At 42.8% G+C, this 23,166-nt stretch overlaps 1 protein-coding gene and 1 pseudogene across 1 annotated transcript in view; one reads left to right on the top strand and one right to left on the bottom strand.

The window, feature by feature from the left end:
- The window catches only part of Hspbap1 (HSPB1 associated protein 1), a 54,594-nt gene that overhangs the window by 26,926 nt on the left and 4,502 nt on the right, over nucleotides 1–23,166 (bottom strand). The window contains exon 2 of the mRNA XM_021209624.1: nucleotides 7,963–8,148. Coding sequence (XP_021065283.1) covers nucleotides 7,963–8,148 — 186 coding nt within the window. The remainder of the gene's footprint in view (nucleotides 1–7,962; nucleotides 8,149–23,166) is intronic.
- LOC110329762 lies at nucleotides 1,575–1,906 on the top strand (annotated as a pseudogene).

Genomic DNA, 23,166 nt, shown 5'->3' with positions numbered 1-23,166 from the left:
TGGAATTCACTTTGTAGACCAGGCTGGCCTCGAACTCAGAAATCCGCCTGCCTCTGCCTCCCGAGTGCTGGGATTAAAGGCGTGTGCCACCATGCCCGGCTAAAGGTCAGTTATTACTATGACTATTTCAAGCACACACACACACACCCAAATTCTAAGCAAGAACTAAGACAGATATAAGAAATATACGTGGGCTGGCAAGATGGATCAGTGGGTAAGAACACTGACTGCTCTTCCAAAGGTCCCGAGTTCAAATCTCAGCAACCACATGGTGGCTCACAATCACCTGTAATGAGATTTGATGCCCTCTTCTGGTGCATCTGAAGTCAGCTACAGTGTACTTACATATAATAATAAATAAACCTTTGGGGCAGAGCGAGCAGGGACTGAGCAAGGGGGCCAGCCAGAGCAAGCAGAGGTCCTAAAAATTCAATTCCCAACAACTACATGAAGGCTCACAACCAGTGTACTCACATAGATTAAATAAATAAATAAATAAATAAACCTTAAAAAGAGAAATATACTCAATACAAAAGAAACAAGAAATTTTTTTTTGTTTATAAATATATGTACCTGTCTTTCTATAAAACTTACAGGAACAACCAACCAACCAACCATCCACCTACAGCACAAGAGTGGACACAAATCAACACAGAGAATAAGTAAATGCTTTTATCTATCTACAAATTAATAAAACATGAGGCTATATAGAGAGACCCTGTCTGAACACCCCATTATGCATACTGAAAACGAATGGCAAAAGTATTTTCTTTATACTAGCAGTAATGAAAGATAACTACAAATCTTTTTTGCTGACAGACTCAGTAAGATAGTATGTTTTTTCATAGAGAGAGATAATTTTACAATAATGTAAACTTCTTTCCAAACTTAATTTTTAGGGCTTAATGAATTTTCATCTAAAAATCTCAGGCAAGGGGAGAGTCCAGGATCATTTAGAAGGTAATAGTGCTTACCCTATACACACAAGGACCTGAGTTAAGATCTCTAAAACTACACAAAGCCAGGCCTGGCTGCACATGCCTGCACCCTGAGCCCTGGGAGGCAGACTGATGGATCCTGGGAACTTGTTGGCCCAGAAGTAAACTTCCAGTTCAGTGGAAGACCTACATCCATGCATGAGGAAGAGTGGCAGGACTCAACATCCTGTTCTGGTCTCCACATGTGCATACAGCTCACGTAGAAGCACGCTCATGTGCAGGCACTACACAGACAGACAGACAAGCACACATGCGCACGCACCCCCCCCCCCCAATGGGTTGGGTTTGGTCTTTCTTCCTTCCTCCCTCCCTTTCTTCCTCCCTCCTGCCCTGGCCTCTCAATTAGTGGGATTAAAGGTGTGTATCACCACTACCTAGCCTTTTATTATTTTATTTTATTTCTGAGACAGGGTCTTTCTGTGTAACTCTGGATGTGAACCAGGCTGGCCTTGAATTCACAGTGCCCCTCTGCCTCGTGCCAGGGGGTCTCTTTAAGCGAGCACTCTGTGCAACTATAAACTTTTTAGATGGGCAGCTGGTATTGGTTGGGGGTTGTTCCACACCTAAGGCAAGAAGATGGTGGCCGCAAAGACGACGGGAAAGTCTCTGGAGTCCAATTTGTTGTGAAAAGTGGGAAGTACGTGCTGGGGTACGAACAGACTCTGAAGATGCTCAGACAAGGCAAAGCGAAGTTGGTTATCCTTGCCAACAACTGTCCAGCTTTGAGGAAATCTGAAATAGAGTACTATGTCATGCTGGCTAAAACTGGGGACCATCACTATAGTGGTAATAACATTGAACTGGGCACAGCGTGTGGAAAACACTACAGAGTATGCACACTGGCTATCATTGACCCAGGTGATTCTGATATTATTAGAAGCATGCCAGAACGGACTGGTGGGAAGTAAACCAGAAAGTTTTCTTTTAATAAAACTTTGCCAGAGCTCCTTTTGAAAAACAAAACAAAAACCTCTTTAGATGAATAAAATTCAAAGATACTGAGGAAAGAAGAGTAACATAAGATCAGAGTAGACGAGCAGTTGCCAGAAGCTGGGCAAGTAGGCAGGATGGACTGACAGGGAAAGAAGAGCTGTGGGAATTATGTTACAGTCAGATCGGGGATGCTCTGGTGTCCTATCACAAAACAGGAAAACAATGTATTTCAAAAGAAATAGATGAAAGTATTTTGATACTTCAATTACAAAGAAATGGTCAATTCTGATTTTTATATAATGTATACATATATAGAAAATAGAACTTGAGATAAGATATATCTATATATCTATATCTATATCTATATCTATATCTATCTATCTATCTATCTATCTATCTATCTATCTATCTATCTATCTATCTATCTATACAACTTATCTCAGCATGTCTGTAATCCCTGTGGAGGCTGAGGCAGGAGAATTACCTCAAGTCTATCTATCTATCTATCTATCTATCTATCTATCTATCTATCTATCTATCTATATAACTTATCTCAGCATGTCTGTAATCCCTGTGGAGGCTGAGGCAGGAGAATTACCTCAAGTTTAAGGCAAGCTTGGGTTGGCTATACAGTGGTGCAGTGAGCTAGAATGAGACACCATGGTGGAAGGTAAACAACAGCAGCAACAACAACAATAGCAATAGCAACAACAACAATAGCAACAGCAACAACAGCAATAACAGCGACAGCTCCAAGCACACAGGAAGTGAGTAGCTGGGCTGTCTGAGATTTAGTTTCAAACACTAAAATGTGTATCAGTGCTAAGATGTTGCTTTCAAAATCATTTCACTAGCCCCAAAGCCACAACTTAAGATGTACTTACCCTCAAAAATGATGGGAGAAGACACAAGAACACACAGGGACACACTAAAGGATGCTGCCAAAGCCAGAGCAGTTTAAGATGGCCATCTTGTAACTGAGGCTGGAGCTATACTTCCCCACTGTACTATTTGGAAAAACTACAGCAAATGCCATCATTAAGCTGTTAAAGGAAAGTATCAGCGTAGTCTATTTTAAGAGGAGCAATTTCTAAAATGAAACAAATGAGAATAAATGTTTGTAGAGCACTAGCAGATTTGATTATAAAAAAGCATGTCTGTAGCAAAACAGATGCAAATAATAAATGGGGAAACATTCATAGTATAAAAATTGTCTTGAAAAGTAAATAAAACACATAGGGCAATGGTGGTACACATCTTTAGTCCTAACACTCAGGGTGCCGAGGGAGACAGATCTCTGTGAGTTCAAGGTCAGCCTGATTCCAGGACAGCAAGGGTTACACAGAGAAACCCTGTTTCAAAAAAATAGCAATAACATCAAAACAAAAAAGTATATAAAACAAAACAAACCCCCAAAGCTCTGAAACAAAGGACAATTATCAGGAAAAAGCGGGAATTACTGTTAAATACGAACTTATGTTCAGCATCACCAGCTGATGCTATTACAGTAACGAGATCCCACCCTTTCATCTACCAGATTTTCTAAAAGAGAAACCTCTTGTTTGGTTTTGAAAGACACTGACATGTACTACCTACTGCCTGTGCCTGTGCCTGTGTGTCAAAAGCCTTCCACTTTGTCACTCCGCAGATATAAGACTGTGACTAGATGCTGACCCCAGGATGAGATGAGGCCCTTGTCCTTACAGCAGGAAGACCTTAGAGGGAGGAGATGTCAATCAGGAATGGCCTGGGAGACAGGTGGTTGTCACAAGACCCCAGAATGACTCAGGTCTCTGGTGAGTGCTGCTGATAATTCAAACACCATTGGACCTGGTGACCTCCTTCTAGGAATCTATTCTAGAAAGATAATAATAGATAACACGTGGGCAAGTTTCTATGTTTGAAGCTCACAAGCAGTTTAGAAGCACCTCTTTTCCCCCTACCCCATTCAGTGCTTACTGAACACTCGAGTGGAAAGCATCTAGCCACTTCCCCAACCCATCTGAACACAGCAAATAGGAGCATCTTAAATAAAGTATGATATTGCCACTTAGGAGCCATTTAAAAGTCACATTTAATGTCATACGATGTTCCTCCGAATATGCTGAGAGAAAAATAAAGCGGCCTGTGAAAATCAATATAACTTTAATTTTTAAACACAACCTGTTAAATACAAACAGGTTGGGATGGAGAGATGCTTTGTGGCCAAGAGCACTCTGTCCTTCCAGACGACCTGGGTATGATTCCCAGCATCTACATGGCAGCTCACAAGGGTCTCTAAGTCCAGTTCCAGGGGATCTGATGATGTCCCCTTCTGGCTCCCATGAGCATCAGACACACACATAGCACACAGACATACACAAAGGCAAAATACCCATACAGAATCAATCAATCAATCAAAGTTCAAGGCTAGCCAGTGCTACACATTTGCGAGGCATACTGGTATACAACTTTAACTACAGCACTGAAAAGGCAGAAGCAGGCAGATCTCTGTGAGTTCAAGGCCAGTCTGTGCTACACAGTGAGACCTGTCTCAAAAAATCTTATATAAAAAACAACCAGCAGCAACAACAACCAAACAAGGTATCTTTAAATTTCTTTGGCCTTTTCCAAATTGTTTTTTAAACTAAAGAAACCCTATTTTTCATCTTTAAATTATTTGTATGTTAAGTGATATTTGTTTAATACTTGCTAGGTAGGCACTATTCTAAATGCTTTGAGCATATGAATTTATAGTGCTAACTGGCTTAGAACTTACTATATAGACCAGGCTGCCCTTGAACTCACAGAGATCTACCTTCTAAGTGTTAGGAGTAAAGGAAAGCAATACTATACATGATGAAATCATTTAGCTTCAAAAATATTTCTAACATACAGAAAACATATTTCTAACATACATAATTGACCTGCCCGAGGTCACACAGCAAGTCAAAATTTGAACAGCTCTTTAAACCACAAACCTATGCTCATTGCTTTTTCAAAAATTACAGAGTGTGTGTGTGTATGTGCATGTGTGGACACATGCAATTTTAATCTCTAGGATATATAAAGAGCTTTTTCAAATCAACTACTAAAGCCTCCATTAGAAATATTATGGATGGGCTGGTGAGATGGCTCAGTGGGTAAAAGCACTGAGTGCTCTTCCAAAGGTCCTGAGTTCAAAGCCCAGAAGCCACATGGTGGCTCACAACCACCCTTAATGAGATTTGACACCCTCTTCTGGTGTGTCTGAAGACAGCTACAGTGTAACTTATGTACAATAATGTCTTAAAAAAAAATAATGGAGCAAAAAATATAAACACACATTGCTACTGGCTAGCACCAGATCTCCTTAGTCACAGAACAAGGCCAATCAGAACCACAATGGAGCATCTCCTCACGTTCACCAACATGGCTACAACTGAGAAAAGAGGAATAGTTCTTGGGTGAGTTTCTCTCAATGGCAGCATTACTACAAGTTAAGCTCAACAATGCTATGTAAAGCGAACCAATACACGCGTCTCTTTAGCAAATAGTGGGGCAGAGCAAACCAAACCAAAGCTCAGTGCTTGTCTCCCACTGTCTGTGGGGTCATATTTATACTCCTTCATCAAGTGTCCTTTCAAATGTCTGCTATATCAAAACACCCTTTCACCTGTGTCTGCTTCAGGAAGTCTTTCATGTGTCTGCTTTAACAAGACATCCTTTCACCTGTGTGCCTCAGCAAACCATCATTTGACATAACTAACTTCCCACAGAACTAGAAGTTTCCACTTCACAAATGTCCATGGGAGCAAAATCCTAATAGTAACGAAATGCAGAGAAACCCCTGTATTGCCATCTACTGATGGACAAACAGGACGCACATACTCATACATACAGAATATCACTTGGTAATAAAGACGAATGAAGGAAGCTCTGATACACACCAGCAGAGAACCCCTTACCTGAAATGCCTGGCATCAGAAGTGGTTTGATTTATTTCATATTTTTCTGCATTTTGGAATACTTGCATATAGAGGAGGAACAATTTTATGGACAGAACCTGAGGCTACTATGAAATGCATTTCTACTTCATATCTTCTTTTGAGCAAGATAGACAAAAGGCAGTATTATTATACAATTTTAGGCTTAAAGGTTATACATTTTGCCTTGTGAGATCAGGTATGGAGTTTTCTAGTGGTAGCATCATGCTGGTGCTCAGAACTCAGATTCTAAAGCATTTCAGATTAGAGATGTTCAATTTATACTCCTCTCTGGGTAAGCCTTGAAAACAGGCTATGTGAAAGAAACCAGATGCAGGGGCTGGCTCTCCTGTGACTCCAATAAGACATCCAGAATGGATAGACTTAGACAGACAGAAGTAGGCTGGTGTTGCTGAGGCACTGGCCTTCCCTATGGGCGAATGACACATTCTGAAATTACAAAGTGTCAGTCTGTGAAAACATTAACCACTGTTTGATTAGATACTTCCAAATGGCTAAATGCTACATTTTATGCTATGAGGATTTTATTTCAATTGTTACATATGCTACCTTTACTAAAACCTCAGAGTGGTTTCTCCTGACTTTAGTAAAAACTCCTTTTAGACTTAAGTATTAACTTGAAAAGGTCAAACTACCGTGACTCATCTGCCCAAACAGTCCTACCACCCTTAGGGAGAGGTAAGCAGACTAGCAGGAGACTTCAGGTAAGTCACTCTCCGCAAACGAACACTAGTCACCAGCAGTGCTGTGGTGTCTGCAGTCTAAGCAGGGTGTGAAGATTCCACAATTTGTATTTCTCTTCAAGTCAGTAATAGACACTTCAGTGGCAGATTTGTGTCACAAAAAATCAATAAGGAAAACATATAGCCTGGTTTTAAGTTCTTGCACTGGTCTAGCATTTCATTTAACAATACCTAAACAATCAAGTCTGTGATGAGAATGAGATGCCAAGCTATAGTAATTCTGCCCTGCCTGTCTCCAGAGTCCAAAATGGCTCTAGACACGGGAAGCAAACTGCAGGCTATATCCTACAAGGTCAAGCAGAGAAAGGAGCTTGGAGCTGCTGAAAGGGAAAGTGGGAAAGGTTCTAGCTCCCTGAGGCTATTAATAGGTCTGCATACTACTATTCTGCAATGCACTGAGTTTCTCCAGGAGCAGGTTACTCATTCTGAAATGCCAGGCAGAGAGCAGAGCACGGTGATGCAGGGCTTTAGATTAGAAACATACCTTATCCCTCTTTAATAATGACAATATTTTAGAGATAATGATAGTCACTTAATCTGATAACAGGGGTAAAATGTCAAAAATTTCAAAGTGTCTGGGAAAGAAAGGCAAACAAGCTTTTAAAAAAATCATCTATTAATATTAAGAAAGCAAAACCAACAAAAAACAAAAACAAACCCAGTGTAGTGTAGTGCAGCACAGTGCAGCCTGTGCCCCAGCTATAAGGGACGGCAGCAGGAGTGGAGACCAGCCCAGGCAACACTGGGAGGCCTCGTGGGTTGGTTTGTTTTCACAGGTGGGGACAGAGCTCCTGTTGTCTCGCTTACACAGAAACACATACATGTATTTCATACCTATGCAGTAAAATAAGGTAAGATTATAAGCAAGACTAAGTGTCTAAAATAGTCTGGAGCCAGACATGTAGGCATGTTCTCCAGATGAATCACAAGTGAAGGAACTACCACATGGCACTCTTAGCGAGTGTTACACTGCAGTTCTGTAGTATTATAGTACTGCTGTTCCTCAGTGGAAAGGGGCACAAGCAGTAGCTCATTAACATATATATTGTCTACCATGCTCAATCAGCTGGAACAATGTCTAGCAATGTGTTGAATACGTGAGTTAGCAGATTTGCATTCTGGGTAGGCGTTTAAATCCATTGTTTGAACAAGGGGGGAAAACCCTGTATGAGGTCAAACTATTTCCCCACACTTTCTTGTAAAGTTTCCTATCTGTACAGTAAGTGGTCAAAGAGGATTAGACATAAAAGACTGCCTCGAGATGGGGTGAGCACTGCTGAGCATGTCTGGATGCTATGGAGGAGGGGTTGCCATGGCAATTACCTGTGCCTGTGCCTCTCAGGCCCATTCTGAACCGTATCTGCTTGCCCTCCAAGACCTTAGAAAGGTGTTTTGCGGTCCAGTGTCGTGATGGCCAATCAAAAACCATGTTACAGAAGATTGCCGGCTGCTGTAAAGACATTATAATCTCCTTTGCTTTCTCTGGTGTAAAAGGTTTGACACGTTCACCTAGGGAAAGAGAAGCACAGAGCATCAGACAACAATGGACAGATAAGTGTGTCATTATGTCCTATAGAATGCTGAGAGAATGGCTGATGCTGTTGCTGTTCTGGCAAATCTTAGATAAATATTTGGCCTCAAAAAGCCCAATTCTTGCTTTCCATTTTTTTTGAGACAGGGCCTCATGACACACAGTTCAGGTTAGCCTGGAATTATGGTGTACTTCAGGCTGGCTTGGAACTCATGGAGATCCTCTGCCTCTCAGCCTTGCAAATACTTGGCTGCAGGTGGGAGGCGCCACACCTGCTAACATAATTCTTCAAGTGATTTTTTTTTCATATTAAAATTTAAGGTTGGTGAATACTTATAATTTCTTTTAAGATTTATTTATTTATTTATTATATGTAAGTACACTGTAGCTATCTTCAGACACTCCAGAAGAGGGCGTCAGATCTTGTTACCGATGGTTATGAGCCACCATGTGGTTGCTGGGATTTGAACTCCAGACCTTCGGAAGAGCAGTCGGGTGCTCTTACCCACTGAGCCATCTCAACAGCCCTTTTTTTTTTTTCGAGACAGGGTTTCTCTGTGTAGCCTTAACTGTCCTGGAACTCACTCTGTAGACCAGGCCGGCCTCGAACTCAGAAATCCGCCTGCCTCTGCCTCCCGAGTGCTAGGATTAAAGGCGTGTGCCACCATGCCCGGCAATACTTATAATTTTTAATGCTAATAGTAAAGTTTTAACTAAAAAACTTTCTAACTACTATAATTTAAAAATAGTGAAATTTTTGGAACATAACACTTACGTAGTCAATCAAGAAGGTAGACATTGATTTTTACTAGTTTCTAAAATAAAAGACACAACCGGGTGGTCCATGACTGTAATCCCTGCATTTGGGAGCTGGCCAGCCTGCGCTGCACACTGGGTTCCAGGCTAGTCTGAGTTATATATCAAGAGTCTATAAAATCGGTAAGACAGCGATCCATGCTCACCCTTGATTTCAATGCACTTGTGAACAGTTAGAAGATACCAAACTAAGATGCTCTGAGTGCTCAGATTTCACCCCCAAACATATGGTGGCATGTGATTATAATCCTAGCACTATGGAAGTAGAAGCAAGTTCAAGGCCATTCTTAGGTATATAGAGTATTTGAAGCCAGCCTGGGCTATGTGAGACTTTGTCTCAAAATTACAGAAATTTAACTTTTACAAAGGATAACTGTACTACTGCTTCATCTATTCTATCTTCCCTCTCCATCTGTCTGTCTGTCAGTCAGTCAGTCAGCCAGCCAGCCAGGCAGTCTGTCAATCTGTCTATCTTAGTTAGGGTTACTATTGCTGGGTTAATTTGGCTTACACTTTTACAGCACTGTCCATCACTGAGGGAAGTCAGGACAGGAACTCAAACTGGGCAGGAACCTGGAGGCAGGAGCTGATGCAGAGGCAATGGAAGGATGCTGTTTATGGACTTGCTCATTATGGCTTACTTAGCCTGCTTCCTTAAATAACTTGGGACAACCTGGGACCTCCAGCCCAGGGATGGCACCACACACAATGGGCTGGGCCCTCTCCCATCAATCACTAATTAAGAAATGGCTTACAGCTGGATCTTAGGGAGGAATGTTTCTCAATTTAGGTTTCCTTCTTCCAGATAACCTTAGTTTGTGTGTCAAGTTGACATAGACTAGCCAGCACACTATCTACTTATCATCCTCTTTGTCTGCCTCTCCCTCCCTCCCTCCCTCCCTCCCTCCTTCCCTATCTACCCACCTACCTCCTTACCTTCCTCTGTCTATCTCTTCCCCTCTCTCCTTTCATCTGTCACACTCCTTCCCAGGGCCTTTTACATGTGGATAACAATTCCACCTAAGAGCTACTGTTCCAGCAGGGGAATATCTAGTGAAAGACATCCCAGGAGAGAAAGTTAGGACAGCTTTCCACTTTGACTCTGATACTCAGACATCTATCTATGATTCTCAAAAGTTTTCATGAAGAATCTCAATTCCTTTGCCACCCAACCTTCCAGGTTAATAAAAAGAGGACTGAGGAAGGGCTTACTGAAGAACAGGGTCTCTCTACATAGTCCTCAGTCCTGGAGCTCTCACTATGAAGACCAGGCTGGCCCCAAGGTCAGAGATCCTCCCGTAAGGCTCATTTTTAAAGACAAAGCAAACTGTGCCCACACCCTGAAGCCTGTCTCTAAGCCCTTGGTGATATGAACAGGCTCGCAGCCCTCAGCAGCTGGCACCTAAGAACCCTGACCTTTGCATGGGATGAGATCCATGCAGGGGTTTGGAGGAACGGTGGGCAAGCTGGGTGGGACCACAAATACATTTCTGTCTTTCTTCAGTTGGCTATTTCTGTTTTGTTTTCATTTCTTTTTGTTGGTAACTTTACATACACAGATCAGAGGGCTCTTCTTGCCTCAAGGGCTCTTGGATTGGTGTGGAAATACTATTCAGAAAGTTCTTTAAAGTTATGTCTTTATTGTAAGCAACATTCAATATCTGAAATGAGTAAATCTTCAGACAAAAGTCGACCTACCCTTTACAGGTACCTGACCTACCCTTTACAGGTACCTGACTGACGCCTCATTTGTATTCAGTGTGTCAATAGAATAGCCCCCTTGGGGGCTACCAGCTAGACTGTCACCACAGCAGGGAGGCCACACAAATACACCCCCCCCCCAAGTCACTTCAAGAACGCTCCATCCCAGTTGCAAGGAACACTATAGCTATAATATGACAACTGCTTCAGCTATAGACAAACTTGCCCTGGATCTACAAGACTTCACTTCAGCCATGACAGGCCTTGGTGAACTCTAGATGACCCTACCTATCCTTCAGCAAGTCTCACTCAGGATAGGAGGGAAGGGCCTTCCCAGTGACTCCACAATAAACCTGTGGCACTTGTGGATGGTGTGATGCATCCATGCAAAAGTACAGCTCTGCACTCACAGAGAGAAGAGAGTTTATTCTGGGGTCAAAATAACCAGCAATCAGACTCAGTCCACGCCAACCACCACGCTCTACTGTATGGGTGGTCACATGGTGGTTTATCAGTTACAGAATAGAGGAAGTTACATCAACAATTAACCAAGCTCAGTGGTGGGAATCACAGGTAGACGGGGCACAGCAAAGCAAGGCAAATGCTGCTGTGTGTTTTATACATTAGCTAGCATTCTTAGCTTCAGAGAACTGCACGTTAGTGATTTGCTAAGAATACATCGTAAAGGTTTTGACAATCACAAGAATGTCAGACACAGGGGTGGGCAATGAATGATTTTCAAAGGGATTAAAAAAATAGCCCAGGGAAATTTGGTTCTGGCCTGCAACATTTTAACTTTCTATAACTTCGGTCATTTTATGTAGAATTTATTTTTCCTTTTGGTGTGTCTATGTGTATAGTGTACATACATACATACATACACACATATGTATGTGTGTGTTTTCATATGTGTGGTATACAAGTACAAATGTGTATGCACATGTTGAGGCTTGAGATTGATATTAGGTGTCTTTACTGGTATCTCTCTACCTAATTTATAGAGGGAGGGCCTCTCAGGGGCACCCATAGCCCACTGACCTGCTCGCCCAGCTGTTTTCACATGTGTTCTGATTATGTGAATTCCCGTTTTCATGCCTGCACAGGAAGCCCTTTAGCCACTGAGCTATCTCCCCAGCCCCATCTTGTACAAACTTCAGCAGAGGTGAGGTTCTTCTTTTTTTCTTTCTACAAATTCAACCCACAGTACATGTGAGACTTCTGACTGGTGCACCTAGAAGCTGCACACAAGCCAGCCACTCCCCTCTTCTGGCTGCAGAAGCAGGCTGGTTTCAGTCTTAGCAGGTCAGTCTGAAAAGTGTCCCTCCTGTACAAAGAGTGTTCCTTTCCAGCTGCAACATCAGGTCTCAATCAAACTCTCTTCTAAATGGCATTTTGGTGACCAGTGACATGAGCGGTCAACACTATGAGCAGATGAAACATGCGGTTTAGCTCTAGGCATCCAGTCATAGCTGTGGCCAAGTGACTAGAAAGTGGCTCTGAGGTTGTCTTCAAGCCTCCCAACGCCATAAGCCCTCAGCTCAGCCTGCAGCTTAAAGGAGGCTGCAGTGGTCTAGTGAGTTGCTCTCTGGGCTGAGAGAGCAGATGCCCAAAAGCCTAAAGCTACTAAGATTGCCCAGTGCTGAGCCCCTGAGCACTCAGAGCCTCCAGCAACAGGCATCTGACTTGAGCATCTAGGGCCAAAAGACAAGCGCTGTGAGCCCCTACTTCTCAAGGTCCACAGCACATATCTCGGGCTTTGGAAGCGCAGATCAGCAAGCTCTGTCTGAGGATTTCAGAGCCTGGATCGACAGGACGCTACATTCACAAGCCTCTGGAATCTAGGCCAGCCAAGAGTAAGGGTACTGCATTCAGCTCCTTGCCTACTTATGATTTTTTCTGACTAGAGCAAAAGGTCCCTCACAAAGCTGCTTGTGACAAAAAGTCTTGATTCTCGCTTGCTTATGAGTGTTTAGTACAAGGACTTTAATGCATCAAATCAGAGTGCCTAGAGTCCCTGTGTATGAGCATAGATGAGTCACAGGCTTTAAAAAAGTCTATTTTTAAAGTGATGGAGAGACAGCTTAGGGAGTCAGAGTGCCTACTGTATTAGCATGAGGGGCTGAGCGCAGGTCCCAGCACCCACATAAAAAGCTAGGTTTGGCCGTTTGTGTGTGTGTGTGTGGTAGCCTAGGTCCAGAATCAGTGAGCTGTCTCACTTACTTGTCTTAAAGGACCAAGGCAAAGAAACAGCAAGCAAGACACATCTTCCTTTGGTCTCCACACATTTGTGTATATATAGACACACACACACAAAACCACCATAACACCATAACAATAACAACAACAATAATAATATGCTTTTCAAGTTTTGTTAGACTGTCAGAAAGTGAGCTGTGAAGCATGACTAGATAAAGGAATGTGGCTCGAGAAGTCACTGAAGACAAGAGGGACAAGAATAACAAGTTGCTCAGCCAGCTTCCTCAGTGTTGACTGCCATCTCTGGTTGTAAGAATGCCTTCCCTTTTCCTTCCTTTCCCTTGGTACAGGAAGATACCTTCCAGGGGGAGTCTGCTGCCTGATTTTAGAAAGAGAAAGAAAAGTCAAGGACTTTCCCGGTACCTGCTGTTTTTCAAATGCCTTTAACCCCAAATAATCACTATGTCAAAGTGGCACGTTTTCATCCCCACAATTAAAAAAGTATAACAGAGCTGGGTGTCTGTAAGGGTCGACTGCTTGTCCTGCATGAGGTAGACCCTGGGATCAGTGCTCAGCATTCAGAAAGGAAGGCCCAACCCCTCAGGAGGCAGATGTGGGTGGAACTCTTGAGATCCAGGCTGTCCAAGGTTCACAGTGAGACCCTTCTCAAGCAGCAACAACAAACAATAAAGAGACAATATACTCTATGCTCATACATGTAAACAATAGAGACAATATACTCTATGCTCATACATGTAAATTAGAACTGCGCTTTGGGAAATAATTGGGGGAGTGAAGCCAAAGCCTCAAAGAAACATCCATATCTCAGTAACTCAATAACTCACACTATAGAAATCACTCTAATAAATCATCTGCTTCATATATAGGCATATATATTATAATAGCATACAAATACACACAAATTAACTCAATCCACACTACAGCAGCTAAAAGTGTGGACACCTAATGTTCCCAAAATACTTACCAAATTACCCACATGACATACTGCATATACTAAAAATAAAAACATGTAGAAAAACATAGAAACGGGAGCTGATTCGGGAGAGTGGGGTTGAACTGGCTCAGTCATTACAAAGCCAAGTGAGGAACGTGATGTTCTCAACAACAAAAGGTGTCAACGAGGAAGGCAGAGATGGCAGAGTTGGAGAAACATAACAATATCAAAGGTCATTTCAACCACAGATGTTGGCTGGAAGGTGCGGCACGAAGGTCTCTGCCACACAGAGAAGTCATATGCAGCCCTCTGTGTTGTTGGGAAGATAGAGTGTGACTCAACACCATCAACACAGTACCACACTTGTGCAGTGTCTGCGCTTCTGAGAAGCCCGTAAATGCAGAGAAGATACTTTATTTTCTCTGTCAGAGGATAATATGGAAACTCAGATGTAAATGAACTTGCCAATGGCAAATAAGCTAGTCAGGCCTGACTGCAAGCCTGATGTTCTTTACACAGTCCAGAATGAAAACTGTGGGACCTGCCTTGAACCTTGGCTGAAAATTTGAAAGACAGGAGGGACAGAGTGAGGGAGGGAGGGACAGAATGAGGGAGGGAAGGGCCAAAGGAGGGACAGAGGGAGAAAGGTGGCAGTGAGAGGGAGAGAGAATGACCCTTTTGTTTACACAGTCCTTCACTGAGGGAAGTCAGGGCTAGAACTGAAGAAAGGAATCTGGCTGAAGGAACTGAAGTAGAGGCTGTGGAGGACTGCTGCTTACTGGCTTGCTCAATTTGCTTTAGTATAAAATCCAGGGTCACCTGCCCGAGGGTGGCTTCACCCACATTGAGCTAGGCCCTCCTACTTGTTAATCAAGATGCCTCACAGAGTTGCCTACAGGCCAGCCTAATGGAGGCACTGTCAGTGGAGAGTCCCCTTCTTCTGAGGACCTTGTGTCAAGACAACTCTAGCCAGCATAGAGACTGCTGAGGAGTGTAATTTACATACCAAAGCAGACAGGCTCGCCTCCAGGTCCTCCCAGCAGGTACACCTTGGCCCTGGCCAGCCCCAAAATCTTTCCCATATAACACCCTGGCACACGCATGCACACACAAATCTGGCTTGAATTGGCTCATTTTACCGGTAGAGAATAACTTAGAGACTATGACCTATGACAGGTTGAAGAAACCTCAAGATCAATTCACAAGTTATTAATCCATACATATTCTTGGTGAGATAGGAATGTTTGGGGAAACATGTTATACCTGCAGTAGAGACTGCTAGTTATCTGCCTACCCAATACCACCATATTATATATGTACTGCGCAGGCATGCTAGTCCCCGAGTCAACATTTGGCCTTATCTTCCCTCCTTTCCTGTGCCTATTGTGCCTGAAAACAGACTTAACAGCCAGCCGGCATGGGAAACAAAAGGAAACTGCAAAGTCTAGCAAAGAGTGCAAGATGTTCACCTTCGTGTTACTTCAGCAAACTTCTATTTTTATGACAATATGCCTTTATAGTCAAGACTCCATTGTTATTAATAGTTCATAACTGGAGGACACTGAGGGCCATCCTTCCTCTCCCTTTGTAGTGCTTTGTGGCTTGGACCTGATAGGGTGGGGACTGACTTACTCTCCTTCTCTCAAACCAGAGCCAACGAATCACAGTTTTGAATGCCCCTCACAAAAATCTTGGACACCCCAGAGATGATTTAACCAAATTCTACCCAAACCATACTTTGCTAAGAAAGCAGCTGGTCTGGTCTAGTGACTGGTACATGGAACAAACTTTTGCCAAGTAAATGAAAACACTACTAATTGTGTGAAAAAAAAAAAAGAAGAAGAAGAAAAGCAATCAGATGGTTACTATAATAGAAAACTATATATATCACAGAATTTCCGGCCCACAATGAAATAAACAATCGGTTGTGAGATAAAACTCATTTGGCTTCTGGTAGTTTAATCAACAATGAACTGGGCCATTAAACTAACAAGTATAAGTCTCAAGAATTCCTTAAGAGAAGGATGTAAGACCACGTCCTATTAATTAAATGGCCTGGGGCTATACCCAGTCATTACATGCCAGAAATACATGCAAAGAGCTGTAAAGATTCTGAAGTACCCTCAGCAGCCTTTAAAGATTAAATGTATTTAGGTCCAAACTTGCAAGCAGGGACTTCTAATTAGATGGTTTAGAAACTGCTGGGGAGAAACGGCAGACTACTGATCCAGATGTTACACAATCATCTATTCTCCCTTCAAACACAGCATATTCATTAAAACAACAACAAAGAAAAGAGATAAAGCCAGCATTTCTAGTCTATATGTTGCAGTCTGGTTACTATTATTAATTCTTTAGGGACAGTTGGAACATAAAAGACTGACCTGCCATTTTCAGTAATTAAAAAAAAAAAAATCATGCAAAACATAAGTTACTTTGAAACCCAGTTTCTCTGAATTTCCTAGTGATTAGTATCTGACTTGGATTTGTATCTAAAATTAAGAATAAGATGAGAATAAAGAACATTTACTACATTTCCAGAAGACTCTTCAAATACTGATAAACTATAACAAAGTTCCTGAAGTTAAAAATTTGTCTCTTACATTAGAAAATACAAATGAAAAAATTATAAATAAAACTCCTGCAGAAGCAAGCTGTCATAAAAGTTACAATATAGAAATCCCCAGAGCAACACAAAGGGATCTAACAAAACAAAGCAGGGCGACAACAGCAAACCCTGGCATGGGGGGGGGGGTGGTGGTGGTTTCTGAACTACAAACATGCACAGAAGCCTCTTCCATCTGACAGCTATTACACATGTGACAAACTTAAAAGCCATTAGAACAAGAGCATCAGGACAAAACGCTAGTGTCATTTAAGCCAGGTCTAAAAACCTGATAGAATTACAGCTAACAAAATGGTGAGTTAGGGCTGTGCACTGTAGACACTCCTGTAATCCCAGCACTCAGGGGGCTAAGGTGGAATGACCACGAGTCCTCTGAATCCTTGGGCAAACAAAATGCTGTATTTCTTTGAAATGACAACACAAACTAAGAGAGTTCTCCTGAAAAGGTAACATAGTGCTTGAGTAAAGTGATCAGTGGGTAGCCAGGTGTGAAGGTGTACACCTTTAATCCCAGCACTCAGGAGGCAAAGGCAAACAGATCTGTAAATTCCAATCCATGTGTGAAGTTCCAGGTCAGCCAGGACTATAGAGATCCTGTCTCCAACAACAACAACAACAACAACAACAACAACAACAACAACAAAGACAACAAAGATTTTGGGAATTTCAAGGATTCGAGGTGATCTTTTGCTACTGAACAAACTGAACAAACACATTTCAACAGTTACAACTTAACCATGTCACTGCCAAGCCTGGCACATAAACGCTAGGGAGATGGTTCAGCAGGTAAAGTGCTTGCCACACAAGTGTGAGGACCAGAGTTCAGATCCCCATAAGCCACATAAGGTAGCCCAGCCCAGAGCTGCAGAGACAGTGACTCCTCCTAGTTAACTGGCTAAAAATGACTAGCTCATACAGCAAGCTCTGGGTTCAACGAGGAGAGACTGCCTCAACACAGAGAGATTCATGGAGGGAGGCCAGCATCCTCAGACTTAAACCTACATGCCAGCATGCACACACCTGTACGCCCACACAGATGTGAACAAGCATATGTATACACATGTACATTGCACACACATACATGAGCCTAAAAAACTCAAACTAAAACTTACAAATTAATAATACTGGTTTTCCTCAAGAGATGGGAGGCCCCAGGGAGTTTAGAGGTCAGCTGGGGTTGGGGGGTGGGGGTATCCACATGGAGATGGGGTGGGGTAGGGAGGAGGTGTGGGATGAGGAGCAGATGGAGGGTGGATGGGGGGGCAGGGGAAGGAATATGGAGTGTGAAAAAATTAAAAATAAAATAAAAATACTGGTTTTAAACTTAAAATGAGGCAAATTAAATCTGCTTTTCTTGTTTGTTTTTGGTTTTTCAAACAGGCTTTCTCTGTGTAGTCCTGCCTGCCTCTGCCTCCCAAGTGCTGGGATTAAAGGGGTGTGCCACCACTGCCCACTGTAAATCTGCATTTTAAATCAGGCTGACACACTATAAAGAACGGAATCTCAAATACCAATGCTCTTTCCAAATGCTTCATAGTATCTTCAAAATCTCACCCAAAATATTTTGATCTGACTCCAGATGCCTCTGAGTACATTTCCTACAACTGAAAGTAAACTAGTTATCTGCCTTGCTTTTTAAAGATGGTCAACAGTCGGACCCCGGAGAGACCTTCGCACCCGTGCTTCTAACAGCACTAATGTAGCAGCTGAGTGGCAGAGGCCACTCTGATGCCCTTGGAGGTGTTGAAGGCGGTCAGGTTTAGAAACCATCTGATAATCGATCTATCGAGCATAACCAGACAGTCTCAAACAAGGATCAGTTCCAGTTTCTTGCTACCTCACTGGCTTCTCCTGCTCTGGGCCACCTCACCCAGTCGGCTGTGTTCTAACTATCCCCACCCTTCGAGTAACCCTTCTAAATGTTACTCTCAGGACCCCCACACCTTCTCCACATCCTCATTTCTGCGGTGCTTTTGTTTTTCTGAGAAGCCTGAACCCCATGACTCCCCTCCCAGCCACGTCTAGGGCTCCAGTTTCCTCCTCCTCTTTTGCATCCATCACCACCCCACTCCCATAAATCAGTCTCTGCAGTCCCCAGCCCTCTACTCTGCAGACTTTGGGGTCTTTAGTCCGATTTGTAGTCGTATCTTAGCTGGGGTTATTACTGCTGAGATCAAACACCGTGACCAATAGCATGTTGGGAAGTAAAGGGTTTAATTTGGCTTACACTTCCATCCATATCACAGTTCATCAATGAAGGAAGTCAGGACAGGAACTCAAACCTGGCAGCAGAAGCTGATGCACAGGTCATGGGAGGCGGTATTTACTGGCTTGTTGCCCAGGTATTGCTCAGCCTGCTTTCTTGTAGAACTGAGGAACACCAGCTGAGGGATGGCATCACCCACAACGGGCTGCCCTCCCTCCTCAATCACTGATTAAGAAATGCCTTACAGTAGGATCTTCAGGGGGCATTTTCTCAGTTCAGGTTCCCTCCTTTCAGGTGACTGTAGCCGTGACAAGCTGTCATAAACTCACTGGTTCAAGTAGTTCCCAAAGCTCTGGGTGTGTAAACGAATAATATTGCAACTAACTTCATCCTGCCTTGTGAGTATATCTTTTACTATGTATGACCTCTCCCACCAAAACAAACCTACATCCTCTTTCTCCCAAGGTGGTAAGATTCAAAGCGGTTTTGGGGTAAGATTTTAAGGTAAGGCTGTCTTCTGATGCACTGTACTCTCTGTTTATAATGTATAACATGTTTCCTGATAACAAAAATGGGGGTAAGTTTTCTAAAAGAACAAACTTTCTAGGGCTCCCACTGCATCCATCTTCATACTAAATACCTTTGCTTTTCTCCTCGTACCCTTGTAATATGTGCATTTGTAAAAAACCTTTTGTTCCCTCTTGCCTTATATAACTGAAGACAAAGCTGTCCCTTACGGAAGGATTTTACTTCCTTTATAATAAGTGTGTGCCATCCTCAATTAATGGTTCTGGAGAAGGTGACAGTTTAAAAGGTCTAAAGAGAGAATTCAAATGTTCTTTAATATGAAATTAAAGGCTACCTGCAGAAATGTGTATGTATACAGGCTATGTTACTCCGTGAAGCAGGTCCACATTTCCAAGTTTGTTTTTCTCTTCTCCTACTTCTAACTTTAAATTAAAAAACCATTGATGCCGGGCGTGGTGGTGCACGCCTTTAATCCCAGCACTCGGGAGGCAGAGGCAGGCGGATTTCTGAGTTCGAGGCCAGCCTGGTCTACAAAGTGAGTTCCAGGACAGCCAGGGCTACACAGAGAAACCCTGTCTCGAAAAACCAAAAAAAAAAAAAAAAAAAAAAAACCATTGATTTTTCTCAAAGAAATTCTACTTTTAGATATATACATTTATGAAAACTAAAAGCATGTTCACATACATCCAAACATGCACACATACACAAATGCTCATAGGTGTACTGTTGGTCAATACGGTTAGAAGTAGAAATAATCCCAATATCCACTAGTTGACGAGTGAATAAACAAAATGTGGTAGGTTGACATGCATGCATGCACCAGCATGTATGACACCTTAAACCTGTTAAGGGAGCGACATTAAACACCACACATACTATAAGACTCTATTAAAGGCAATGTCCAGAATAGGCAGATCTACAGAGATGGGGATGACAGCTTACCCAGAGCTAGGGCAAAAGGGGGACAGGGAGTAACTGCCAATGGTATCAGAGTACTTTTGGGAATGGTGAGAATGTTTTGCAATGACAGTGACAAATGGCTGGACAGCCTTGGGAACACTTTAAAAAAAAAAAAAAAACAAAAAAAACCCACTGCTTTATGCGTTTTTAAAGAATGGATTTTATGGTATGCGAATGCTGCAAAATAAATACCTCTTTGCTCAGCTGTATGTTTGACATGTTCTGTAACATATCATCATACCTAAATGCCATCTATTCAAATAAAACCCAACCCTGCTCCCAACAGTCTTAATATCTCTAATGCTGCAGGAGCTGTAAGGGAGCAGCAAGGGAGACGGGCCTCTACATATGCTGCAGGGAGAACAAAGGCTTGGGTTAAAAGAAACACTAAAGGTTAGCCAGGCACGGTGGCACACGCCTTTAATCCCAGCACTCAGGAGGCAGAGGCAGGCAGATTTCTGAGTTCAAGGTCAGCCTGGTCTACAAAGTGAGTTCCAGGACAGCCAGGGCTACACAGAGAAATCCTGTCTCAAAAAAACAAAACAAAACAAAACAAAAAAAACCCTAAAGGTTAATGTGGCATGGTCTAAAGGGTTGAAGAAGACAAAAAGGGCCTGTAAGGGGCTATGGGACAGCCAAACTATGGTGTGCCTGTCCTTTCTTATATTCTGGCTTCTGGTGCAGCTAACTGTCACTGACTAAATTAAGTGAGACTGTCTTCTAACAAGAAACCCCAACTATTTCAGCAAAGGGACCCCAGACCATTCCATAAAAAGGAGGTTGGCTAAGAACAAAGGCAACTATTTCTTGGTACCTATGAGAATAGAGAAAGCTTAGAATACAGAATTAACAGCATTTAACACACCTGCAATATCAGAAGATTGTAACGTCGGCAGGTAACAGGTAGCAGCAGGCAAGGCCCATCATTAACAAAGCCAAGAGCAAAGGCAACAGAGGCGGCTTCAATCACCCGAGTGGACAGGAAGGCATGCACTGAGCCTGTAGGCTCTCCACTGGCTCAGCCCACAATAGGCTCAGAACCAACAAATTTGTCCAACTGCGGCCATGACCCTATAAAAACCCCTAGACAAGGGGACTCAACAGCTTTCCTCTCTTTGAAACCCCTCCCCACTCTCACTGTTCTCCAACTTCTCATTTTCCTGTAATTTTTTTTTTTTTTAAATAAAGCTTGCTTCTACTTTGCATCCCCTGAAAAGTTTGTCTCTTTAATCTTCATTGGCACGAGACAACGAACTCAAGAGTCACAGTCCAAGGCTAACTTCTGGTTTCTGTAGTGTCCAGCACTATAGGACCCTGGGTCAAGTGCAAATGGACTTAACCAAACAGGTTGCACTATACTCAAACCCTGCACACTTTATTTTATACCTTGTTCTTCAGGCTGGAAAAGAAACCGCTCCGAGGTTTTCTTCACATCAGTCAGTGATGGGAGCCAGCAATTTCTTTTCCCGTTGGTGGGGCTAGGGATTGGACCTAAGGCCTTCAGTAAACAAGACAGGCGCTACAGAGCTGGCCGCCACTCCAAAGTCCCAGCACTAAGTCTAGGTTGGCTACATGTATTCTTAAATTTCACAATAATTGTGCACTACATAAAAAATGGAAACTGAGGCCCGGGGGGTTAAGTACCTTGTCTACTCCCTCTAATCTATCCTGTATCTTCACCCAAAGCGATCGTCCTAAACTTAAATCTGATCATATTACACCCACAATCAAACCTGGACGTAAGGTAACCTTCACCATCTCTCTCTCAACACTCCTCACACCAACTCTTCCACTCCCTGGACTATGTCCTCCTCCTTCTCTTACTTACCCCTAGACCTGGACAGTTTGTGGTTTTAATTTTAAATTTAAAAATTATTAGAACGCATGTGGACATGCCTGTGTCACAGCTCACATGTGGAGGTCAGTATCAACATGGTATCAAGACTCTTCTACCTTTTTTACATGGGTGTAGTAAAAAATATTTTTAAAAAAATCCCAGCACAGGGGTTCCTTCCCACCTTTGACCATTTATGTTCCCAAATAAAACACACACACAGTGTTTATATATATATATATTTTTAAAAGAATTATCTGTTTTATTTATGAGTACACCATAGCTGTCTTCAGACACACCAGAAGTGGGCATCTTATCCCATTACAGATGGTTGTGAGAAACCATGTGGTTGCTGGGAATTGAACTCAGGACCTCTGGAAGAGCAGTCAGTGTTCTTACCCGCTGAGCCATCTCTCCAGCCCACCTTTGTATTTTTAATATGCTTCATGTATCACAATAGCTGATCAACTGCCTGCCTTCTACGCTGTTAGAATCCATTTTCTATCCTTAATCTCATTATTACTATGTGTCATCTGGACTGCTACTAGCTCCAATTGGCCAGCCCACATGGCTGTTTTATGGCTCAGCTAACCCATGGTTATCTTCCTCCCTTCCTGCTCCTCCTCCTGGTCTCTAGCCTATGAAACCTAAGCCCCGCCTACCTCTCTTCTCCCCAGATATTCGGCATCTGGGTCTATGTGCTGACTGCATGTAGCCAGAACTCAGTATCAGAATACAGGCAGCCTTAGGCCAAACCCACTACACGTGTGTTCTGGGGGGGTTCAAACTAAGGGTGCCAGCCACATAGGGCAAGCACTTTACCCACTACCTCACTGGTTCCTTTTTCATTTTCTTTGATAGAGGGTTTATGCCCAGGTTGGCCTCAAACTTGATATGTGGCCAATAACGACCTTGAATTCCTCATCCACTCTTCTTATGTTATGGGGTACAGGTATGCAATAACTTACCTGGCTGGGATCCCTTATTCATTCACTCAGCATACTTTTTATTATTTTCTTTATTTACATTTCAAATGCTATCCCGAAAGTTCCCCATACCCCGCCCCCGCCCCTGCTCCCCTACCCACCCATTCCCACTACTTGGCCCTGGTGTTCACCTGTGCTGGGTCATATAAAGTTTACAAGACCAAGGGGCCTCTCTTCCCAATGATGGC

The sequence above is a fragment of the Mus pahari genome, chromosome 12 (assembly GCF_900095145.1).
Source record: "Mus pahari chromosome 12, PAHARI_EIJ_v1.1, whole genome shotgun sequence".
Classification (NCBI taxonomy): domain Eukaryota; kingdom Metazoa; phylum Chordata; class Mammalia; order Rodentia; family Muridae; genus Mus; species Mus pahari.
This window is presented reverse-complemented; position numbering and strand designations above follow the sequence as displayed.